Here is a 25260-nt window from a genome sequence, read left to right as displayed (position 1 = left end):
CTAATCAGGGTTGTAACACCCATTTGAGGACCCTGCTTCCAAATTCAGCACATATCGAGTAGAGCTTACGCTGTGCGGACTTGCTCGGTTTTTCCGGGTCGACTGAGGCCTCACCAGCAGTTTCTAAAGCATTGGGAGGCCACTGATGAGGAAGTTAAACTTTTTTTTCAACTGACCTTAATGTGGACCCAGGAGGAGGAGGAATGCTTCTCCTGGCTCCAGAAAATGTTTTACAGGTTAGTGTCACTTCAATGGTGGCGGAGAAGGACACAATGTTCATCGATGCGGCTGGACGATCCAGCAGTGACGACAGCAAACTGGACGCTACGTCCAGATTCCTAATCGAAACAGTTAAAGATGCCAAACTGCACGACGTCTTCAGCAAACCTGCAGACGGAGCGCAGCGCAGATACACATGGTCAAGATCGGACGGGTCTGCCCGTTCCAGGATTGACTTCCTGTTTGTGTCCCGTGCTGTCACGGTCGGATCCACCGACGTCAAGCCGGTGTTCTTCTCCGACCACTGCCTCTTACTGGCCGACTGTCACTTACAGGACGACCAGCGGGTTGGCAGAGGGACGTGGAAGCTCAATGTGACACTGCTGACCCCAGAGAACGAGAGAACGTTGAGGAACTCAAAAGGGATTACAATGTTTGGAGGACCGTGAAACCCCTCTTTGAGTCTCCAGTTCACTGGTGGGAAGTGATTAAGGAGAACATCAAGAGGTTCTTCATCCACAAAGGTGTTCAGAAGGCGAGAGAGAGACAGAGGGAACTGTCCTGACTCCAGAAAATTATGCAAAATCTACTCCGGTTGCAGTCAATGGGGGTCGAGGTCAAGGAGGACCTCCAAGAGGTGAAGAGCCAGCAGGCCTCGCTCTTTGCCAAGGAGGCCTCCAAGATCATCTTCCGGTCCAGAGTCCGCTCCATCGAGCAGGATGAGACGTGCTCGCGTTACTTCTTCCAAAAGGTACACAGAGAGAGCTCTGTTATCAGCAGCCTGAAGGAAGAAGATGGCTCGGTAACGTCTTCGCAGTCCGACATACTAAGGATCAGCAAATCCTTTTATGCTGGACTGTATGACGCGAAGCCCACAGACAGCAGAGCCTCCCAGTCCTTCCTGTCATCTATCACAGAGGTCTTAGATGACAGCAGGAGGGAGAGACTGGACAAGCCGCTAACTCTGGACGAGCTGACAAAGGCCGTCGAGTCTTTCCAGACGAGTAAAACTCCCGGGAGCGACGGCTTACCGGTTGAGTTGTACTCGGCCCTGTGGGACTGGGTCGGCCCGGACCTGCTGGAAGTATACGAGAGTATGCTCCTGGCCGGCAGCATGTCAGAATCTATGAGAAAAGGCATCATCACCCTCATTTACAAGCAGAAGGGGGAGAGGGCAGAAATCAGAAATTGGCGGCCCATCTCACTGCTTAATGTTGATTACAAGATTCTGTCCAAAGTCATAGCCAGTCGAGTCAAGTCTGCTCTGGAGTTGGTGATTCACCCCGATCAGACCTGTACTGTACCCGGCAGGAAGATCTCTGATAGTCTCGCGCTACTCAGGGATACGATCGCCTACGTACGGGACAGGAGGGTGGACACCTGCCTCATCAGCCTGGACCAGGAGAAGGCTTTTGACAGGATATCGCACACCTACATGATGGACGTGCTTTCCAAAATGGGGTTTGGGGAGGGAATCTGCAATTGGATCCAACTGCTCTACACAAACATCAGTAGCGCAGTCTCAATCAACGGGTGGGAATCTGAAAGTTTCCCGATCAAATCTGGAGTCAGACAGGGCTGTCCTCTGTCCCCGGTCTTGTTTTTTTGCTGTATTGAACCCTTTGCTGAGTCTATTAGGAAGGATGCGAGCATAAGAGGGGTGACAATCCCAGGCAGCGGAGGTACTCAGGTCAAAACCTCCCTGTACATGGATGACGTCGCCGTCTTCTGCTTGGATCCGCTGTCCGTGCGCAGACTGATGAGCATCTGCGACCAGTTCGAACTGGCCTCGGGAGCCAAAGTTAACCACGGCAAGAGCGAGGCCATGTTCTTTGGCAACTGGGCTGACCGATCCTTTGTCCCCTTCACCGTCAGGTCAGATTACCTGAAGGTGCTGGGGATATGGTTCGGAAGGGCCGGGGCGTGCACCAAAATATGGGAGGAGCGAGTAGCCAAGGTACGACAAAAGTTGGGCATGTGGGGGCAGCGATCTCTCTCCATTGTGGGTAAGAACCTGGTCATCAGGTGCGAGGCGCTCACGTTGTTGCTCTACGTGGTGCAGGTCTGGCCCATACCCCACTCCTGCGCCGTGGCAGTCACCCGAGCCATTTTCCGCTTCGTCTGGGGATCTAAAATGGACCGGGTCCGGAGGGACACGATGTTCAAATCTCTGGACAAGGGCGGGAAAAATGTACCCAACGGGGCCCTCACCCTGATGACCACCTTCGTGTGCGGCTGCATCAAGCTGTGTGTAGATCCCCAGTACGCAAACTCCAAGTGTCACTACGTGCTGAGGTTCTATCTGTCCCCGGTGTTGCGAAGGATGGGCCTGGTCACATTGCCGCGGAACGCTCCGTGTAGTTGGGCGGTGCCGTACCACCTATCCTTCGTGGAACAGTTTCTGCGGGAAAACACCTTTGACCACCGGTCCATCAGGCAGTGGTCTGCACGGAATGTCCTCAAGGCCCTACGGGAAAAGGAAACGGTGGATCCTGTCGGATGGTTCCCCGAGCAGACCGTCAAAGTCATTTGGCGGAATGCCTCATCACCAGAACTTTCAAACAAGCACCAAGACGTAGCTTGGCTGGTGGTGAGAAGGGCCCTCCCCGTCAGATCCTTCATGCACACCCGAAGTCTCGCCCCCTCCGCACAGTGCCCCCGCGTTGGCTGTGGTGGGGAAGAGACGGTCGCCCACCTCCTCCTGGAATGTGCCTTTGCAAAGCAGGTGTGGAAAGAGATGCAGTGGTTTTTGTCAAGGTTCATCCCAAGCAGCTCTGTAACACAGGAGTCTGTGCTCTACGGGCTGTTCCCAGGGACGCACACCGAGACAAACATCAACTGCTGCTGGAGGACTATCAATTCGGTGAAAGACGCCCTTTTGTCTGCCCGAAACTTGCTGGTCTTCCAGCGCAAAGAGTTGTCCACCACCGAATGTTGCAGACTGGCACATTCCAAGGTCCAGGACTACGTGCTGAGGGACGCACTAAAGCTTGGGGCAGCCGCAGCAAAGGCTCAATGGGGAAAGACCACAGTGTAAGGTTCCCCCACCAAGCTAGACTGAGGGGCTGGATCAATGGGAAACCCCTTGAACTGTATCCTTAATATTCTCAATTGCTGTAAATGTAAAACTGTAATTGACATGACAATTGTGAAACGGAAGGGTTGGGAAGAAACTCATGACAGTATTGAAGGAAACTGATCTCCCGATCAATGTTTGTATTTTTTGGTGCTGTTTGGAAACTGTTTGGCAATGTAATTTTTACAGATGTTTATGAATAAAGTATATTTTGGAAATAAAAAAAAAGGACACGATGTTCAAATCTCTGGATAAGAGCGGGAAAAATGGACCCAACGTGGCCCTCATCCTGATGACCACCTTCGTGTGTGGCTGCATCAAGCTGTGTGTAGACCTCCAGTACGCAAACTCCAAGTGTCACTACGTGCTGAGGTTCCATCTGTCCCCGGTGTTGCGAAGGATGGGCTTGGCCACATTGCCGCGGAATGCTCCAAGCAGTTGGGCCGTGCCGTACCACCTATCCTTCGTGGAGCAGTTTCTGCGGGAAAACACCTTTGACCACCGGTCCATCAGGCAGCGGTCTGCACGGAATGTCCTCAAGGCCCTACGGGAAAAGGAGACAGTGGATGCTGTCGGATGGTTCCCCGAGCAGACCGTCAAAGTCATTTGGCGGAATGCCTCATCACCAGAACTTTCAAACAAACACCAAGACGTAGCTTGGCTGGTGGTGAGAAGGGCCCTTCTCGTCAGATCCTTCATGCACACCCGAAGTCTTGCCCCCTCCGCACAGTGCCCCCGCGTTGGCTGTGGTGGGGAAGAGACGGTCGCCCACCTCCTCCTGGAATGTGTCTTTGCAAAGCAGGTGTGGAAAGAGATGCAGTGGTTTTTGTCGAGGTTCATCCCAAGCAGCTCTGTAACACAGGAGTCTGTGCTCTACGGGCTGTTCCCAGGAACGCACACCGAGACAAACATCAACTGCTGCTGGAGGACTATAAATTCGGTGAAAGATGCCCTTTGGTCTGCCCGAAACTTGCTGGTCTTCCAGCGCAAAGAGTTGTCCACCACCGAATGTTGCAGACTGGCACATTCCAAGGTCCAGGACTACGTGCTGAGGGACGCACTAAAGTTTGGGGCAGCCGCAGCAAAGGCTCAATGGGGAAAGACCACAGTGTAAGGTCCCCCCACCAAGCTGAACTGAGGAGCTGGATCCAGGGGAAACCCCTCGAACTGTATCGGGAAAATTTTGTGTGCTGTAAATGTAAAAATGTATATGGCATGACAATGAAATGGAAGGGTTGTGAGGCAACTCATGATTGTATAGAAGGAAACTGTTCACCTTTGCACTGTTTGTATTTTTTGACTTGATGCTGGTTTAAACTGTTTGGGAATGTAATTTTTACAGATTTTTATGAATAAAGCATATTTTGGAAATAAAAAAAAAAGTAGAAAGCAGCTGCTAAGAAGGGTGCCAAGAAAGTTGTGAGTAAACCTTCAGCAAAGGGCGGCAAGAAGCGGAGAAAGACGAGGAAGGAGAGTTTCTCCATCTACATCTACAAAGTGATGAAGCAGGTTCACCCCGACACCGGCATCTCCTCCAAGGCCATGAGCATCATGAACTCATTTGTGAACGATATTTTCGAGCGCATCATGGGTGAGGCTTCCCGCCTGGCCCATTACAACAAGCGCAGCACCATCAGCTCCCGGGAGATCCAGACCGCCGTGCGCCTGCTGCTGCCCGGGGAGCTGGCCAAGCACGCCGTGTCGGAAGGGGCAAAGGCAGTGACCAAGTACACCAGCTCCAAGTAAAACTGCACAATGGACTGAAAAACAACCCCAACATGTCCATTTGCTACTTGATACTTACCTGGCAGGGGAGAGACCATGATCAGTGGCCTTTGCTCCTGTTCCAGGTAGGTTTTGAGTAAAATGACTGTAACCAATTCTAGAGCTTCAAGCCAGGGAGTGCGTAACACCGTTCAGGTGGTGGTGAAGGATAAGGATGGAGATGCACCGGTTGACTGTACCTTCTTCATCAATAAAATCCTCATTGTTGTGGATTCCAAGCTGCGGACATCTTCTGCCTGCAGGACTTCCCCAGCAGTGGATATTTCGACGTGACTTTCAAGAATGTGGCGGGATGCATCAAGTTCCTGAAGGTGTTCAAGGAGAAGGCAAACCAGGTGCCACTGTCGATCCTCACAGTGGAGCCACTCTTCACACTGCCATCGCAATGTGACCGGGTGGGTGGCACAGTGGCGCAGTGTTTAGCACTGCAGCCTCACAGCTCCAGCGACCCGGGTTCAGTTCTGGGTACTGCCTGTGTGGAGTTTGCAAGTTCTCCCTGTGACCGCATGGGTTTCTGCCGGGTGCTCCGGTTTCCTCCCACAGCCAAAGATTGGCAGGTTGATAGGTAAATTGGCCATTGTAAATTGCCCCTAGTGTAGGTAGGTGGTCGGAGAATGGTGGGGATGTGGTAGGGAATATAGGATTAATGTAGGATTAGTATAAATGGGTGGTTGTTGGTCGGCACAGACTTGGTGGGCTGAAGGGCCTGTTTCAGTGCTGTATCTCTCTATGAATCTAGGTGGTGACAATTCACCTCTATAACCCCCCTGTTCCTGTCGTGGATATACTCACTTTCCTCACCAGGTACGTCGAGGTGGCCGGCAGCAGCACTGATGTCAAGGACCCCTTTGGGATTTGGATCAGCAAGCAGCAGGTCAAGGTGACCCTGAAGGTCGAAGCCAACAGAGCAATCATCCATCCTCCCTCCAGCTTCACTATCAGGGGAAATCAAGGCTTCTTGGCCTATGCAGGGCAACCCAGAGTTTGTCGCACCTGTGGCAAATCTAGTCACGTGGCAGCTAACTGCAGCACTGTTGTTTGCAAGAAGGAAGGCCAGACCAGGGACTGTAAGCAGAGTAAGTGCTGCAACTTGTGCGGTGAGGCAGGCCACCTCTACAAAACCTGCCTCAGTTATGCTGAGGCGGCAAGGTCTAAGGAAAGGCTGGGAGAAGGAACGGTGAACACGTCTGGTACTGGGAAGGAGACAAGCAACCCTCCCCGCAGCTAGGAAAGTCTACCTAAGAAGGAGAAGAAAGGGGAGGCAGCTGAAACCAGTGACCCAACACCTACCCTGCACCCGGAAATCCCTCCTTTACAGACAGAATCAATGGAGGAGGAGGCAGCAGATGGATAAACTGGTCAGTGGCAGGTGGTACAAAGGAAAACCACAAAGAAAAAACCTCCAAAAAAGGACAGGCCACCACCCAAACCATTGGAAAGAGGAGGCTACCGTCTGAGACAGACTACAGCAGCTCCTCCTCACTGGACGAGGAAGGGCCGGAACAACGGCACCCCCAAAAGAAGCGGCAGAACTCAAAGGAGCTGGAAGATAAAGCCCCCCAGCTCTGGGGCATTGGAAGCTGTGATGGGCCCCGCACCCCAAACCCAAAGCGTTGGACCTAGCGACATGCCCAGCACATCCCAGCTCCGGGACACCGGAGAACAGAGAAGCGTCGGGCGCACTCCAGCTCCGGGAAGCTGGGAGCAGTGATGTTTTCAAGGGGAAAGATACCGAAGGACTGGGACTAGCAAGGACAAATGGTGTGCGAAGCAACAACTAACTTAAAAATGGGTATAAAGATTGCTTCAATTAACATGAGTAGCGTTAAATCCACTACACGATGTGTTTCAACCTTGGATTACCTCGCCAAGATCAAAGCCGACCTACTGTTGCTGCAGGAGTGTGGAATACCACATCTCAGCACCTACAAGCAATGGTTGTGATGGTGGTCCCACGGGCCATCGATCTGGTCAAGGGGTAATGATTCCCGTTCCTCCGGCCTGGGTATTCTGCTGCGGGGAGGTAACTTCACCATCTCCCAAGTTAAGGAGGTGGTGGGCGGTCGCCTCCTCGTAGCAGATGTAATGTACAACAATGCTCCACTCCGGTTGATCAACATGTATGCCCCGGTTCAATGCAGCGAGCGGCTGACCGTCTTCCAGCAGCTCCCACTGCTGCTGGCGACGTCCAGGCCGGTCATTCTAGGCAGTGACTTCAACTGCATCATTGATGCAGCTGGACGATCCGGCAGAGACGACAGCAAACTGGATGCTACGTCCAGATTCCTAATGGAAACAGCAAAAGATGCCAAACTGCACGATGTCTTCAGCAAACCTGCAGACGGAGCGCAGCGCAGATACACATGGTCAAGATCGGACGGGTCTGCCCGTTCCAGGATTGACTTCCTGTTTGTGTCCCGTGCTGTCACGGTCGGATCCACCGACGTCAAGCCGGTGTTCTTCTCCGACCACTGCCTCTTACTGGCCGACTGTCACTTACAGGACGACCAGCGGGTTGGCAGAGGGACGTGGAAGCTCAATGTGACACTGCTGACCCCAGAGAACGAGAGACCGTTGAGGAACTCAAAAGGGATTACAATGGTTGGAGGACCGTGAAACCCCTCTTTGAGTCTCCAGTTCACTGGTGGGAAGTGATTAAGGAGAACATCAAGAGGTTCTTCATCCACAAAGGTGTTCAGAAGGCGAGAGAGAGACAGAGGGAACTGTCCTGACTCCAGAAAATTATGCAAAATCTACTCCGGTTGCAGTCAATGGGGGTCGAGGTCAAGGAGGACCTCCAAGAGGTGAAGAGCCAGCAGGCCTCGCTCTTTGCCAAGGAGGCCTCCAAGATCATCTTCCGGTCCAGAGTCCGCTCCATCGAGCAGGATGAGACGTGCTCGCGTTACTTCTTCCAAAAGGTACACAGAGAGAGCTCTGTTATCAGCAGCCTGAAGGAAGAAGATGGCTCGGTAACGTCTTCGCAGTCCGACATACTAAGGATCAGCAAATCCTTTTATGCTGGACTGTATGACGCGAAGCCCACAGACAGCAGAGCCTCCCAGTCCTTCCTGTCATCTATCACAGAGGTCTTAGATGACAGCAGGAGGGAGAGACTGGACAAGCCGCTAACTCTGGACGAGCTGACAAAGGCCGTCGAGTCTTTCCAGACGAGTAAAACTCCCGGGAGCGACGGCTTACCGGTTGAGTTGTACTCGGCCCTGTGGGACTGGGTCGGCCCGGACCTGCTGGAAGTATACGAGAGTATGCTCCTGGCCGGCAGCATGTCAGAATCTATGAGAAAAGGCATCATCACCCTCATTTACAAGCAGAAGGGGGAGAGGGCAGAAATCAGAAATTGGCGGCCCATCTCACTGCTTAATGTTGATTACAAGATTCTGTCCAAAGTCATAGCCAGTCGAGTCAAGTCTGCTCTGGAGTTGGTGATTCACCCCGATCAGACCTGTACTGTACCCGGCAGGAAGATCTCTGATAGTCTCGCGCTACTCAGGGATACGATCGCCTACGTACGGGACAGGAGGGTGGACACCTGCCTCATCAGCCTGGACCAGGAGAAGGCTTTTGACAGGATATCGCACACCTACATGATGGACGTGCTTTCCAAAATGGGGTTTGGGGAGGGAATCTGCAATTGGATCCAACTGCTCTACACAAACATCAGTAGCGCAGTCTCAATCAACGGGTGGGAATCTGAAAGTTTCCCGATCAAATCTGGAGTCAGACAGGGCTGTCCTCTGTCCCCGGTCTTGTTTTTTTGCTGTATTGAACCCTTTGCTGAGTCTATTAGGAAGGATGCGAGCATAAGAGGGGTGACAATCCCAGGCAGCGGAGGTACTCAGGTCAAAACCTCCCTGTACATGGATGACGTCGCCGTCTTCTGCTTGGATCCGCTGTCCGTGCGCAGACTGATGAGCATCTGCGACCAGTTCGAACTGGCCTCGGGAGCCAAAGTTAACCACGGCAAGAGCGAGGCCATGTTCTTTGGCAACTGGGCTGACCGATCCTTTGTCCCCTTCACCGTCAGGTCAGATTACCTGAAGGTGCTGGGGATATGGTTCGGAAGGGCCGGGGCGTGCACCAAAATATGGGAGGAGCGAGTAGCCAAGGTACGACAAAAGTTGGGCATGTGGGGGCAGCGATCTCTCTCCATTGTGGGTAAGAACCTGGTCATCAGGTGCGAGGCGCTCACGTTGTTGCTCTACGTGGTGCAGGTCTGGCCCATACCCCACTCCTGCGCCGTGGCAGTCACCCGAGCCATTTTCCGCTTCGTCTGGGGATCTAAAATGGACCGGGTCCGGAGGGACACGATGTTCAAATCTCTGGACAAGGGCGGGAAAAATGTACCCAACGGGGCCCTCACCCTGATGACCACCTTCGTGTGCGGCTGCATCAAGCTGTGTGTAGATCCCCAGTACGCAAACTCCAAGTGTCACTACGTGCTGAGGTTCTATCTGTCCCCGGTGTTGCGAAGGATGGGCCTGGTCACATTGCCGCGGAACGCTCCGTGTAGTTGGGCGGTGCCGTACCACCTATCCTTCGTGGAACAGTTTCTGCGGGAAAACACCTTTGACCACCGGTCCATCAGGCAGTGGTCTGCACGGAATGTCCTCAAGGCCCTACGGGAAAAGGAAACGGTGGATCCTGTCGGATGGTTCCCCGAGCAGACCGTCAAAGTCATTTGGCGGAATGCCTCATCACCAGAACTTTCAAACAAGCACCAAGACGTAGCTTGGCTGGTGGTGAGAAGGGCCCTCCCCGTCAGATCCTTCATGCACACCCGAAGTCTCGCCCCCTCCGCACAGTGCCCCCGCGTTGGCTGTGGTGGGGAAGAGACGGTCGCCCACCTCCTCCTGGAATGTGCCTTTGCAAAGCAGGTGTGGAAAGAGATGCAGTGGTTTTTGTCAAGGTTCATCCCAAGCAGCTCTGTAACACAGGAGTCTGTGCTCTACGGGCTGTTCCCAGGGACGCACACCGAGACAAACATCAACTGCTGCTGGAGGACTATCAATTCGGTGAAAGACGCCCTTTTGTCTGCCCGAAACTTGCTGGTCTTCCAGCGCAAAGAGTTGTCCACCACCGAATGTTGCAGACTGGCACATTCCAAGGTCCAGGACTACGTGCTGAGGGACGCACTAAAGTTTGGGGCAGCCGCAGCAAAGGCTCAATGGGGAAAGACCACAGTGTAAGGTTCCCCCACCAAGCTAGACTGAGGGGCTGGATCAATGGGAAACCCCTTGAACTGTATCCTTAATATTCTCAATTGCTGTAAATGTAAAACTGTAATTGACATGACAATTGTGAAACGGAAGGGTTGGGAAGAAACTCATGACAGTATTGAAGGAAACTGATCTCCCGATCAATGTTTGTATTTTTTGGTGCTGTTTGGAAACTGTTTGGCAATGTAATTTTTACAGATGTTTATGAATAAAGTATATTTTGGAAATAAAAAAAAAGGACACGATGTTCAAATCTCTGGATAAGAGCGGGAAAAATGGACCCAACGTGGCCCTCATCCTGATGACCACCTTCGTGTGTGGCTGCATCAAGCTGTGTGTAGACCTCCAGTACGCAAACTCCAAGTGTCACTACGTGCTGAGGTTCCATCTGTCCCCGGTGTTGCGAAGGATGGGCTTGGCCACATTGCCGCGGAATGCTCCAAGCAGTTGGGCCGTGCCGTACCACCTATCCTTCGTGGAGCAGTTTCTGCGGGAAAACACCTTTGACCACCGGTCCATCAGGCAGTGGTCTGCACGGAATGTCCTCAAGGCCCTACGGGAAAAGGAGACAGTGGATGCTGTCGGATGGTTCCCCGAGCAGACCGTCAAAGTCATTTGGCGGAATGCCTCATCACCAGAACTTTCAAACAAACACCAAGACGTAGCTTGGCTGGTGGTGAGAAGGGCCCTTCTCGTCAGATCCTTCATGCACACCCGAAGTCTTGCCCCCTCCGCACAGTGCCCCCGCGTTGGCTGTGGTGGGGAAGAGACGGTCGCCCACCTCCTCCTGGAATGTGTCTTTGCAAAGCAGGTGTGGAAAGAGATGCAGTGGTTTTTGTCGAGGTTCATCCCAAGCAGCTCTGTAACACAGGAGTCTGTGCTCTACGGGCTGTTCCCAGGAACGCACACCGAGACAAACATCAACTGCTGCTGGAGGACTATAAATTCGGTGAAAGATGCCCTTTGGTCTGCCCGAAACTTGCTGGTCTTCCAGCGCAAAGAGTTGTCCACCACCGAATGTTGCAGACTGGCACATTCCAAGGTCCAGGACTACGTGCTGAGGGACGCACTAAAGTTTGGGGCAGCCGCAGCAAAGGCTCAATGGGGAAAGACCACAGTGTAAGGTCCCCCCACCAAGCTGAACTGAGGAGCTGGATCCAGGGGAAACCCCTCGAACTGTATCGGGAAAATTTTGTGTGCTGTAAATGTAAAAATGTATATGGCATGACAATGAAATGGAAGGGTTGTGAGGCAACTCATGATTGTATAGAAGGAAACTGTTCACCTTTGCACTGTTTGTATTTTTTGACTTGATGCTGGTTTAAACTGTTTGGGAATGTAATTTTTACAGATTTTTATGAATAAAGCATATTTTGGAAATAAAAAAAAAAGTAGAAAGCAGCTGCTAAGAAGGGTGCCAAGAAAGTTGTGAGTAAACCTTCAGCAAAGGGCGGCAAGAAGCGGAGAAAGACGAGGAAGGAGAGTTTCTCCATCTACATCTACAAAGTGATGAAGCAGGTTCACCCCGACACCGGCATCTCCTCCAAGGCCATGAGCATCATGAACTCATTTGTGAACGATATTTTCGAGCGCATCATGGGTGAGGCTTCCCGCCTGGCCCATTACAACAAGCGCAGCACCATCAGCTCCCGGGAGATCCAGACCGCCGTGCGCCTGCTGCTGCCCGGGGAGCTGGCCAAGCACGCCGTGTCGGAAGGGGCAAAGGCAGTGACCAAGTACACCAGCTCCAAGTAAAACTGCACAATGGACTGAAAAACAACCCCAACATGTCCATTTGCTACTTGATACTTACCTGGCAGGGGAGAGACCATGATCAGTGGCCTTTGCTCCTGTTCCAGGTAGGTTTTGAGTAAAATGACTGTAACCAATTCTAGAGCTTCAAGCCAGGGAGTGCGTAACACCGTTCAGGTGGTGGTGAAGGATAAGGATGGAGATGCACCGGTTGACTGTACCTTCTTCATCAATAAAATCCTCATTGTTGTGGATTCCAAGCTGCGGACATCTTCTGCCTGCAGGACTTCCCCAGCAGTGGATATTTCGACGTGACTTTCAAGAATGTGGCGGGATGCATCAAGTTCCTGAAGGTGTTCAAGGAGAAGGCAAACCAGGTGCCACTGTCGATCCTCACAGTGGAGCCACTCTTCACACTGCCATCGCAATGTGACCGGGTGGGTGGCACAGTGGCGCAGTGTTTAGCACTGCAGCCTCACAGCTCCAGCGACCCGGGTTCAGTTCTGGGTACTGCCTGTGTGGAGTTTGCAAGTTCTCCCTGTGACCGCATGGGTTTCTGCCGGGTGCTCCGGTTTCCTCCCACAGCCAAAGATTGGCAGGTTGATAGGTAAATTGGCCATTGTAAATTGCCCCTAGTGTAGGTAGGTGGTCGGAGAATGGTGGGGATGTGGTAGGGAATATAGGATTAATGTAGGATTAGTATAAATGGGTGGTTGTTGGTCGGCACAGACTTGGTGGGCTGAAGGGCCTGTTTCAGTGCTGTATCTCTCTATGAATCTAGGTGGTGACAATTCACCTCTATAACCCCCCTGTTCCTGTCGTGGATATACTCACTTTCCTCACCAGGTACGTCGAGGTGGCCGGCAGCAGCACTGATGTCAAGGACCCCTTTGGGATTTGGATCAGCAAGCAGCAGGTCAAGGTGACCCTGAAGGTCGAAGCCAACAGAGCAATCATCCATCCTCCCTCCAGCTTCACTATCAGGGGAAATCAAGGCTTCTTGGCCTATGCAGGGCAACCCAGAGTTTGTCGCACCTGTGGCAAATCTAGTCACGTGGCAGCTAACTGCAGCACAGTTGTTTGCAAGAAGGAAGGCCAGACCAGGGACTGTAAGCAGAGTAAGTGCTGCAACTTGTGCGGTGAGGCAGGCCACCTCTACAAAACCTGCCTCAGTTATGCTGAGGCGGCAAGGTCTAAGGAAAGGCTGGGAGAAGGAACGGTGAACACGTCTGGTACTGGGAAGGAGACAAGCAACCCTCCCCGCAGCTAGGAAAGTCTACCTAAGAAGGAGAAGAAAGGGGAGGCAGCTGAAACCAGTGACCCAACACCTACCCTGCACCCGGAAATCCCTCCTTTACAGACAGAATCAATGGAGGAGGAGGCAGCAGATGGATAAACTGGTCAGTGGCAGGTGGTACAAAGGAAAACCACAAAGAAAAAACCTCCAAAAAAGGACAGGCCACCACCCAAACCATTGGAAAGAGGAGGCTACCGTCTGAGACAGACTACAGCAGCTCCTCCTCACTGGACGAGGAAGGGCCGGAACAACGGCACCCCCAAAAGAAGCGGCAGAACTCAAAGGAGCTGGAAGATAAAGCCCCCCCAGCTCTGGGGCATTGGAAGCTGTGATGGGCCCCGCACCCCAAACCCAAAGCGTTGGACCTAGCGACATGCCCAGCACATCCCAGCTCCGGGACACCGGAGAAGCGTCGGGCGCACTCCAGCTCCGGGAAGCTGGGAGCAGTGATGTTTTCAAGGGGAAAGATACCGAAGGACTGGGACTAGCAAGGACAAATGGTGTGCGAAGCAACAACTAACTTAAAAATGGGTATAAAGATTGCTTCAATTAACATGAGTAGCGTTAAATCCACTACACGATGTGTTTCAACCTTGGATTACCTCGCCAAGATCAAAGCCGACCTACTGTTGCTGCAGGAGTGTGGAATACCACATCTCAGCACCTACAAGCAATGGTTGTGATGGTGGTCCCACGGGCCATCGATCTGGTCAAGGGGTAATGATTCCCGTTCCTCCGGCCTGGGTATTCTGCTGCGGGGAGGTAACTTCACCATCTCCCAAGTTAAGGAGGTGGTGGGCGGTCGCCTCCTCGTAGCAGATGTAATGTACAACAATGCTCCACTCCGGTTGATCAACATGTATGCCCCGGTTCAATGCAGCGAGCGGCTGACCGTCTTCCAGCAGCTCCCACTGCTGCTGGCGACGTCCAGGCCGGTCATTCTAGGCAGTGACTTCAACTGCATCATTGATGCAGCTGGACGATCCGGCAGAGACGACAGCAAACTGGATGCTACGTCCAGATTCCTAATGGAAACAGCAAAAGATGCCAAACTGCACGATGTCTTCAGCAAACCTGCAGACGGAGCGCAGCGCAGATACACATGGTCAAGATCGGACGGGTCTGCCCGTTCCCGGATTGACTTCCTGTTTGTGTCCCGTGCTGTCACGGTCAGATCCACCGACGTCAAGCCGGTGTCCTTCTCCAACCACTGCCTCTTACTGGCCGACTGTCACTTACCGGATGACCAGCGGGTTGACAGGGGGACATGGAAGCTCAATGCTACAATGCTAACCCCAGAGAACGTTGAGGAACTCAAAAGGGATTACACAGGTTGGAGAACCGTGAAACCCCTCTTTGAGTCTCCAGTTCACTGGTGGGAGACAATCAAGGAGAACATCAAGAGGTTCTTTATCTTCAAAGGTATTCAGAGGGCGAGAGAGAGACAGAGGGAAATATCCCAACTCCAGAAAATTATGCAAAATCTGCTCCGGCTGCAGTCGATGGGGGTCGAGGTCAAGGAGGTGAAGAGCCAGCAGACCTCGCTCTTTGCCACGGAGACCTCCAAGATCATCTTCCGGTCCAGAGTCCGCTCCGTTGAGCAGGATGTGACGTGCTCATGTTACTTCTTCCAAAAGGTACACAGAGAGAGCTCTGATCAGCAGCCTGAAGGAAGAGGATGGCTCGGTAACGTCTTCGCAGTCCGACATACTAAGGATCAACAAATCATTCTATGCTGGGCTGTACGACGTGAAGCCCACAGACAGCAGAGCCTCCCAATCCTTCCTGTCATCTATCACAGAGGTCTTAGATGACACCATGAGGGAGAGACTGGACAAGCCGCTAACTCTGGATGAGCTGACAAACGCCGTCAGGTCCTTCGAGACAAGTAAAACTCCCGGAAGCGATGTCTTACCGGTTGAGTTGTATTCGGCCCTGTGGGACTGGGTCGGCCGAGACCTGCTGGAAGTATACGAGAGTATGCTCCTGGCCGGCAGCATGTCAGAATCCATGAGGAAAGGCATCATCACCTCATCTACAAGCGGAAGGGGGAGAGGGCAGAAATCAGAAATTGGCGGCCCATCTCACTGCTTAATGTTGACTACAAGATTCTGTCCAAAGTCATCGCCAGTCAAGTCAAGTCTGCTCTGGTGTTGGTGATTCACCCTGATCAGACCTGCACTGTGCCCGGCAGGAAGATCTCTGATAGTCTTGCGCTACTCAGAGATACGATCGCCTATGTACGGGATGAGAGGGTGGACACCTGCCTCATCAGCTTGGACCAGGAGAAGGCTTTTGGCAGGATATCGCACACCTACATGATGGACATGCTCTCCAAAATGGGGTTTGGGGAGGGAATCTGCAATTGGATCAAACTGCTCTACACAAACATCAGTAGTGCAGTCTCAATCAATGGTTGGGAATCAGAAAGTTTCCCGATCCAATCTGGAGTCAGACAGGGCTGCCCTCTCTCCCCTGTCTTGTTTGTTTGCTGTATTGAACCCTTTGCTGAGTTTATAGGAAGGATGCGGGCATAAGAGGGGTGACAATCCCAGGCAGCGGAGGCACTCAGGTTAAAACCTCCCTGTACATGGATGACGTCGCTATCTTCTGCTCGGATCTGTTGTCGGTTTGCAGATTGATCAGCATCTGTGACCAGTTTGAACTGGCCTTGGGAGCCAACGTTAACCACGGCAAGAGCGAGGCGATGTTCTTTGGGAACGGGGCTGACTGTTCCTTTGTCCCCTTCACCGTCAGGTCAGACTACCTGAAGATGCTGGCGATATGGTTCGGAAGGGCCGGGTTGTGCACCAAAACCTGGAAGGAGCGAGTAGCCAGGGTACACCATAAACTGAGCATGTGGGAGCAGCGATCTTTCTCCATTGTGGGTAAGAACCTGGCCATCAGGTGCGAGGCGCTCACGTTGTTGCTGTATGTGGTGCAAGTCTGGCCCATACCCCACTCCTCCTTTAGGTCACGAATATGATCGGTAGTATCTAATTTGCAATAACAATTTGTCGAGGTACCTGGTACTGACCTCAGTTGCACCATTTTAGGAAGGAGAAAAATAGGGAGGAGTTTCTATTTCCCTGTTGGAGCCTGTTAAGTACACCCATTTGCAGAAAGCGGAAGCAGGTTGCTTTCTCAGCTGTGACATGGCACTTGGTCTGAGGAGGAAGTAATGCAAAGTAGGCAAATGGAAAAGGTGGATTTTAAAACATTTTCACTGTCTATGAGCTAGATCCTGTCCTGGTATTATGCTGACTTCCCTATGTAATGCAGTAGGCAGGGACAGAAAAGCAGGTGGGAGCCATTTGTACCGACTCTGTACAGACCCTGCCACTCATGGAAATTTCCTCCAGGAGTAATGGGTGACATGCATCCTAATATGGACAAGGATATTTAAAAGCCATGTAAATGATAGCCATACAGTATTTGACCCAGAGTAATACTGGATGCAAGGAAGGCTGGTGCATGTCTGGTGTGCAGAGCTATGGGGAGAGGGAACATCTGAATTAGGAGAAGTAGGCCTATATACCCAGTAAAAACATATACAGTAAAAACACATATAGCAAAAACACATAAGAACTTAATTAAAACAAAGGGGCCAGTAACACAACAATGAACAGTGTGTTGAAGGGAGGATGGGTAAAAGAGGCCACAGCATACAGATGGCCAAGGAGTTGTAGATATGATGATAGAAAAGGTATTGAGGAGGATCCCAGAAACTAGGAGTCGTCATGGACACCAGATATGATAAAACTCATAATAGACAATGGGAAACTGTGAAGTTTTGAACAGGTTCTCACTGAGCCAAATAAGGAAATATCATTGTCAGTATACCAGACCCCTATGAGTAAGTAAGAGGGGAGAGTCTTAGAAACAAGATTTAACCCCTGACTGAAACTGAGGAAGGTACAAGAACCCCGGGGAAGAACACTCGAGAAGATACCCTAAGCCAGGGGCTCAGAGAACAAGAGCAGCCGCAAGTCCGAGACTGATCACCTCGTGTCTTGACGGGTAGTATACTGTGCAAGTAGTGAGAGCTTGTACTTGATGATTCAGTGTGTGAATAAAATATTGATATACCTTTCACCAATCGGATTCAGTGGATTCTTTAAGAGTAAGTGCGTGTTAGGCACAACAGGCCATTCGATCCCTCGAGCCTTCTCCGTCATTCAAGATCATGGCTGATCTGATTGTAACCTCAACTTCACATTCCTGCCTACCACCGATAAACTTTCACCCCCTTGCATAACAAGAATCTATCTTCTTCAGCCTTAAAAATATTCAAAGAGTCTGCTTCCGCTGCCTTTTGAGGAAGAGAGTTCCAAAGACTCACGACCCTCTGAGAGAAATAATTTCGCCTCATCTCTGTCTTAAATGGGCGACCCCTTATTTTTAAATGTGACCCCTAGTTCTAGATTCTCCTACAAAAGGAAACATCCTTTCCACATCCACCCTGTCAAGACCCCTCAGGATCTTGTATGTTTCAATCAAGTCACCTCTTACTCTTCTAAACTCCAGTGGATACAAGACTTGCCTGTCCAATCTTTCCTCCTAGGACAACCTGCCCATTCCAGGTATTACTCTAGTAAACCTTCTCTGAACTGCTTCCAACGCATTTGCATCCTTCCTTAAAGAAGGAAACTAATACTGTACATAGTACTCCAGAAGTGGTCTCACCAATGCTCTGGACAGCTGAAGCATAATCTCCCCACTTTTGTATTCAATTCCCCTCGCAATAAATGATAACATTCTATTAGCTTTCCTAATTACTTGCTGTACTTGCATACCAACCTTTTGTAATTCATGCGCTAAGACACCCAAATCAATCTGCATCTCAGAGCTCTGCAATCTCTCACCATTTAGATAATATGCTTCTTTTCTATTCTTCCTGCCAAAATGGACAATTTCACATTTTCCCACATTATACTCCATTTGCCAGATGTTTAATTCACTGAACCTGTCTATATCCCTTTGTCACCTTCTTATGTCCCCTTCACAACTTACTTCCCTACCTATCTTTGTGTCATCAGCAAATTTAGTAAAAATACCTTTGGTCCCTTCATCCAAGTCATTTGTATAAATTGTAAAATTTCAGTGCCCCAGCACTGAACCCTGTGGCACAACACTTGTTACATCTTGCCAACCAGAAAACGACCCATTTATGCCTACTGTCTGTTTCCTATTAGTTAGGCAATCTTCGGTCCATGCCAATATGTTACCCTACACCGTGAGCTTTTATTTTCCACAATAACCTTTGACGTGGCACCTTATCAAATGCCTTCTGGAAATCTAAGTACAGTACGTCCGCCAGTTCCCCTTTATCCACAGCACATGATACTTCTTCAAAGAAATCCAATAAATTGTTAAGACATTTAAACATGATTTCCCTTTCACAAAACCATGTTGACTCTGCCTGATTACACTGAATTTTTCTAAGTGCCCTGCTACAATGTCTTTAATAATAGCTTCTAACATTTTCCCTATGACAGATGTTATGCTAACTGGCCTGTAGTTTCCTGCTTTCTGTCTCCCTTTTTGAATAAAGGAGTTACATCGGCTATTTTACAATCTAACGGAATCTTCCCAGAATCTAGGGAATTTTTGGAAAATTAAAATCAACGCATCAGCTATCTCACTAGTCACTTCTATTAAGACCCAGAACTTGTCAGCCTGCAACTCCAATAACTTCTCAGTACTACTTCCCAGGTGATTGTAATTTTCTTGAGTTCCTCCCTTCCATTTCTTGATCTATAGCTATTTCTGGAATGTTAATTCTATCCTCTATAGTGAAGACTGATGCAAAATACCTGTTCAATTCATATGCCATCTCCTTATATTCCATTATTAATTCCCAGACTCACTTTCTATAGGACCGATCTGCACTTTGTTAACTCTTTTTTAAATACATGTAGAAACTCTTACTATCTGATTTTATATTTCTAGCTAGCTTTCTCTTGTACTTTAATCTTTCCTTCCTTATTAATCTTTTAGTCATTCTCTGCTGTTTTTTATATTCTGTCCAAACTTCTGACCTGCCACCCATCTTTGTGCAATTATATGTGTTTTCTTTAATTTTGATACTATCTTTAACTAACTTCGGATGGTGGGTCCTCCACTTGGAATTTTGCTTTCTCATTGGAATGTATCTATTGTGTATTCTGAAATATCCACTTAAACATCTGCCGCTTCATCTCTATTGACCTATCCCTTAACCAAATTTGCCAGTTCACTTTAGCTAGCTCTGCTTTCATGCCCTCATAATTGCCCTTATTTATTTTTTTAGAGATACAGCACTGAAACAGGCCCTTCGGCCCACCGAGTCTGTGCCGAACATCAACCACCCATTTATACTAATCCTACACTAATCCCATATTCCTACCAAACATCCCCACCTGTCCCTATATTTCCCTACCACCTACCTATACTAGTGACAATTTATAATGGCCAATTTACCTATCAACCTGCAAGTCTTTTGGCTTGTGGGAGGAAACCGGAGGCACCCGGAGAAAACCCACGCAGACACAGGGAGAACTTGCAAACTCCACACAGACAGTACCCGGAATCGAACCCAGGTCCCTGGAGCTGTGAGGCTGCGGTGCTAACCGCTGCGCCACTGTGCCACCCTTATTTAAAATACTAGTCTTTGACCCTCTCCTCTCTCAAACTGTTTGTTCCGAATTTGCCCAAAGCCCCTTTGCCCTCACTGCGCCGTTTTCAGCTCGCAGTTCCAGCAAAACATTTTCAAGCTGAAAGGTGCAAGAAGAGGTTTGACAGGTTGCGGCAGGTATGATCTCGATAGCAACTCCTTTCCACCTCGGAGGGCTCGCCAATAGAGTCAAGAATCCTTTTGTAAATATTAAATTCAGCCCGAATTGAAAGTACACAGAAATATTGTTCGACTTTACATTGTTTACTATTGGAAATAAAATTAAATCTGAAATTTAAAAGTTCAAGAAATAACCTGTAATCAAGAGAAATCCTGCATATGATCCAATAAAAATATACATTACAAACTTTAGATGGCATTTTCCCTGCTGAGAAATTCCTCCCCATATTAAGGAATCTCCTAGAATCTCACAGGTAAAATCTGACTCGGGTATAAAATAAAAACCCGACCCCGAATGGTGGACACAAAAGCCGCGGGCAGTGAGCTGCTTACGGTGCTGGCACTGATCGTATCCACTTCTTGCCGACCCAGGAAGCCCTCGGTGATTTTAACAATTTTAGGCAACGATGTTCGAAATTTTCTCGCAAACTCCTTCAGACTGTAGTCTCTTGCCGTCCACTGTATTGCATTCGACTGCATTTTGGTGGCAAATTTAATCCGGTCCCATACTCCAAAGCACACGAAGCCGTCGCACTGTGAATAAGGGAACTTTACTTCCTTCAAGGTAAGACGGGGAGGTTTTCAACTCGACGCGCAAATAGTCACGACAGTAATTCCGGCCAAGTTGAAACTGAGTCCAAGACAAACAATGGAACTTGATACATTGCCTCCAATCAAAGCCAAGGTAACTACTGTAAACAGATTCACAATGCTGTGTGTGGGAGGTTGCTGTGCGCAAATTGGTTGCTGTGTTTCCTATATTGACAACAGTGACTACATTTATAAAACTATTTCATTGGCTGCAAAGCACTTTAGGAAGTTCTGAGGTGGCAAAAGATGCACCCTGAGTCTTTTTTTGTATGCACTTAGTTGATAACAGTTGCAATTATTTTTCATCTTCTATGTCTCGGTCTCCAAGCACTTCATACAGTGAATTATTTTTGCTTGTTAATACAGCTTTTTGATTTTAATTAGTTAGTTACCCAGCTTGAAGTTTAAAAGAAAAAAAACTTGCATTTATACAGCACCTTTCACAACCTCAGCATGTCCCAAGGTGCTTTACACCAACGAGGATGGTAGAAGCAGAAACAATCAATGATTTCAAAAGGGAATAGGATGGGCGCTTGAAGGAAATAAAAGGGGATCGAGTAGGGGGAATGGGACTGACTGGATAGCTCCACAGAGAGCTGGCATGGACTTGATGGGCCGAATGGCCTTCTGTGCCATAAATGAGTCTATGGCTCTATGAAGTACTTTTTGAAGTATAGTCACTGTTCACACATAGGTCAGAGGCCAGGAATCCTGAGGCGAGTAACTCACCTCCTGACTCCCCAAAGCCTGTCCACCATCTACAAGGCACAGGTCAGGAATGTGATGGAATACTCTCCACTTGCCTGGATGGGTGCAGCTCCAACAACACTCAAGAAGCTCGACACCATCCAGGACAAAGCAGCCCGCTTGATTGGCACCCCATCTACAAACATTCACTCCCTCCACCACCGACACACAGTGGCAGCAGTGTGTACCATCTACAAGATGCACTGCAGCAATGCACCAAGGCTCCTTAGACAGCACCTTTCAAACCCGTGACCTCTACCAACTAGAAGGACAAGGGCAGCAAATACATGGGAACACCTGCAAGTACCCCTCCAAGTCACACACCATCCTGACTTGGAACTATATCGCCGTTCCTTCACTGTCGCTGGGTCAAAATCCCGGAACTCCCTTCCTAACAGTACTGTGGGTACACCTACCCCAAATGGTCTGCAGTGGTTCAAGAAGGCAGCTCACCACCACCTTCTCAAGGGCAGTAAGGAATGGGCAACAAATGCTGGCCTGGCCAGCGACGCCCACATCCCATGAATGAATTTTTAAAAAACTGTTGGAATGTAGGAAACATGGCAGCCAATTTGCACACAGCAAGCTTCCACAAACAGCAATGTGGTAATGACCAGATAATCTGTCTTTTTGAGGGACAAATATTGTACAGAACACTGGGGATAACTCAAAAGCAAAGTACTGCAGGAAATCTAAAATTAAAACAGAAAATACTGGAAATATTGAGCAGGTCTAGCAGCATTAGTGGAGAGAGAAACTGAGTTAACATTTCAGGTCTGTGACCTTTCATCGAACTGGGAAAAGTTAGGAATGCAGTAGGTTTTGAGCAAGTAAAAGGGGGGAGGATGGGAAAAAGAACAAAAGAAAAGTTCTGTGATAGGGTGGAGGACAGGAATGATCTACGTGATAAAAAGGCTGATGATGCAAGACAAAAGGGTGTGCTGGTGGGGAAAGTAAAGAAACAAAATATGTGTCTAGAGTAGGTGTGAATGGCAGGATCGTAAATAGCTGCCATCCAAAAGCTAAAATAAAGGAAATGAAAGCAAAACTAAAGAGAAAAAAAACAAAGCCAGCAAAGAAGTAGGAAACAAAATGGGGGCGGGAGTTATGACCTAAAATTGTTGAACTCAGTGTTGAGTCTAGAAGGCTGTAAAGCGACCAGTTGAAAGATGATGTGGTGTTCATCAAGCTTGCATTGAGCTTCATTGGAACATTGCAGGAAGTCGGGAGCAGAAAGGTCAGAGTGGAGCAAGCTGGAGAATTAAAATGACAGGAGACTGGAAGCTCGAGGTCACGCTTCCAGACTGAATGGAGGTGTGCTGCAAAGCAATCACCCAGTCTGCAGTTGGTCTTCCCAATGTAGAGTAGATCACAACATGGGCAGTGAATGCAGTACACTAAGCTGAAAGAAGTTCAAGTAAATCACTGTTTTGCCTGGAAGGAGTGTTGGGGCCTTGGGATGGTGAGAAGGGAGGAGGTGAGAGGGCAGGTGTTGCATCTCCTGCGCTTGCATGGAAAGGTGCTGTAGTAAGGGGAGGGGGTTTGGTGGGGGAGGGGGGGGGATGACTGAGGAGCGGACCACTTCCTTCGGAATGCTGCAAGGGGAGGCGAGGGGAAGATGCAATAGGTCGCGGCATCACGTTAGAAGTGGTGGAGGATGACCTGTTGAATACAAAGGCTGGTGGGGTGGAAGGTGAGGTCAAGGGGAACCCTATTATAGTTCTAAGAAGACAGGTGGGTGACAGCAGAAATGGGTGAAATAGAATGTACACTATCGAGGGCTGTCAACCACAGTGGGGGAGAATCCTCAGTTGAGGAAAGAGGACGACATATCGAAAGCGCTAGTATGGAAGGTTACATAGACTTACATAGGATATACAGCACAGGAACAGGCCATTCTGCCCAACCAGTCCTTGCCAGCATTTATGCTTCACTTGAGCCTTCTCCCATCTTTCCTCATATAAATCTGTGTAACCCTCTACTCCCTTTTCCCTCATATACTTGTCTAGCTTCCCCTTAAACGCATCTAAACACTCCTAGTGGCAGCAAGTTCCACATTCTCACTGCACTTTGGGTAAAGAAGTTTCTTCTGAATTCCCTATTGGATTTTTCGATAGCCTCTAGTTATGCTCTTTCCCACAAGTGGAAACATTCTCTCTGTATCCACTCTATCAAAACCGTTCATAATTTTAAATACCTCAATTAGGTGACCCATCAGCCTTTTTTCAAGAAAAGTTAAAAGAGACTCAGCTTTTTAATCCTTTCCTCATATGTATACCCTCGCATTTCTGGTATCATCCTTGTAAATCTTCTCTGCAGTCTCTCTATCCTTTTTACAAAATGGCAACCAGAATTGCACGTAGTACTCTTTAACCAAGGTTCCATACAGGTTTACTATAACTTCCCTACTATTCAATTCTGTCTCTCTAGAAATAAAGCTTAGTTTGCTTTTTTTAAAAAATGTCCTTCCTAACCTGTGGCGCAACTTTTAGTGATTAATATATATGTACTCCGAGACCCCGTTGTTCCACTACCCCACCTCAACCCGTACCTTCCAGTAGATGACCTCTCTATTCATCCTAGCAAAATGCACTCCCCTCACATTTATGTGTTGAACTTCATTTGCAAATTATTTGCCCATTCTGCAAGTTTATTAATGTCCTCCTGTAATTTGTTGCAGTCCTCCTCAATGTGGACTAGCCCATTTTGGCACCATCCACAAAATTAGAAATTGTGCTTTTGATTCCAAAGTACAAATTGTTAATGTAAATTGTGGACAGCAGTTGTCCCAGCACTGATCCTTGTGGAACATCACAACCCACTCTCCACTACCCTTTACTCCCACTCTCTGCTGTCTTGAAGCCAGCTAGCAATTCATTCTGACTCTGCATTCTCTGACCTCATTCATTAATCTATTATGGGGTACCTTATCAAACGTCTTTTGAATTTCCAGATAAATTACTGGTTACCTTCTGAAAAAATTCAATAAGATGGGGCAAGCAAGATTTTCCCTTTTGAAATCTATACCAACTATTTTTCTTTTCTAAATGTTCTTCTATTCTGTCCATTAGAGGGATTTCATTAGTTTTCTATTATCAATGAAAGCTGACTGGTCTATAATTCCCTGGACATGTTCTACCCCCTTCTTAAATATAGGTATTAGTCCTCAGGCACTACACCTTTTTCTAATTAATTAGAGTAGTAATGCCTCTGCTATCCCCTCCCTAAATTCTTTTAAAATGCATGGGTGCAATCCATCCAGACCGAGGGTTTTATCCTAAAGTATTAGTTTAATACATCCCCTTTTTACTTTATCTGCATTTTTCTCTTAACTCATCATTCTATGGTAAATACTGAAGCAAAATAATTATCCAACATTTCTGCCATCTGTCATTCCCTGTGTTATTATCCTGTCTATCCTTAATGGCCCTATTCCCATCTCAGCCTTCCTTTTTAAAAAAAAAATTGTGCGCCTGTAAAATATTTGACAATTTTATGTTTTTTGATCATTTAATTTCATAGCTCCTTGTTGCCTTCCTAGTTTTTTTTCACTTCTCTCCGAATCTCTCTGTATTCTCCCTTATGCATCATCTGAACAGTGGAGAAACAGAGAATGGAATAGTACTTACAGGGAGAGGGGCGTGAGGAAGTGTAGTCAAAATAGTTGTGGGAGTCAGTGCACTTACAGTGAATGTTAGTCTCTCAGCCGATTTCTCCAATACTG

At 48.9% G+C, this 25260-nt stretch overlaps 3 protein-coding genes across 3 annotated transcripts in view; 2 read left to right on the top strand and 1 right to left on the bottom strand.

The window, feature by feature from the left end:
• LOC137350595 (uncharacterized) overlaps positions 1 to 20872 on the bottom strand; it is a 44077-nt gene extending 23205 nt beyond the window's left edge. The window contains exon 1 of the mRNA XM_068015297.1: positions 20532 to 20872. Within this exon, the coding sequence (XP_067871398.1) occupies positions 20532 to 20678 (147 nt within the window). The 5' untranslated portion in view covers positions 20679 to 20872. The remainder of the gene's footprint in view (positions 1 to 20531) is intronic.
• On the top strand, positions 2354 to 5041 carry LOC137350397 (histone H2B 1/2-like). Its single transcript, XM_068015059.1, has 2 exons — positions 2354 to 2470; positions 4682 to 5041. The coding sequence occupies exons 1-2, from the start codon at positions 2354 to 2356 to the stop codon at positions 5039 to 5041; spliced, it is 477 nt and encodes a 158-aa protein (XP_067871160.1).
• LOC137350396 (histone H2B 1/2-like) lies at positions 9382 to 12069 on the top strand. Its single transcript, XM_068015057.1, has 2 exons — positions 9382 to 9498; positions 11710 to 12069. The coding sequence occupies exons 1-2, from the start codon at positions 9382 to 9384 to the stop codon at positions 12067 to 12069; spliced, it is 477 nt and encodes a 158-aa protein (XP_067871158.1).
• Positions 20873 to 25260: the final 4388 nt, after the last annotated feature.

This window comes from Heterodontus francisci, chromosome 35 (assembly GCF_036365525.1).
Source record: "Heterodontus francisci isolate sHetFra1 chromosome 35, sHetFra1.hap1, whole genome shotgun sequence".
In the NCBI taxonomy this organism is placed as follows: domain Eukaryota; kingdom Metazoa; phylum Chordata; class Chondrichthyes; order Heterodontiformes; family Heterodontidae; genus Heterodontus; species Heterodontus francisci.
The sequence above is the reverse complement of the archived record's forward strand: the minus strand, read 5'-3'. Positions and strand labels throughout refer to the sequence as shown.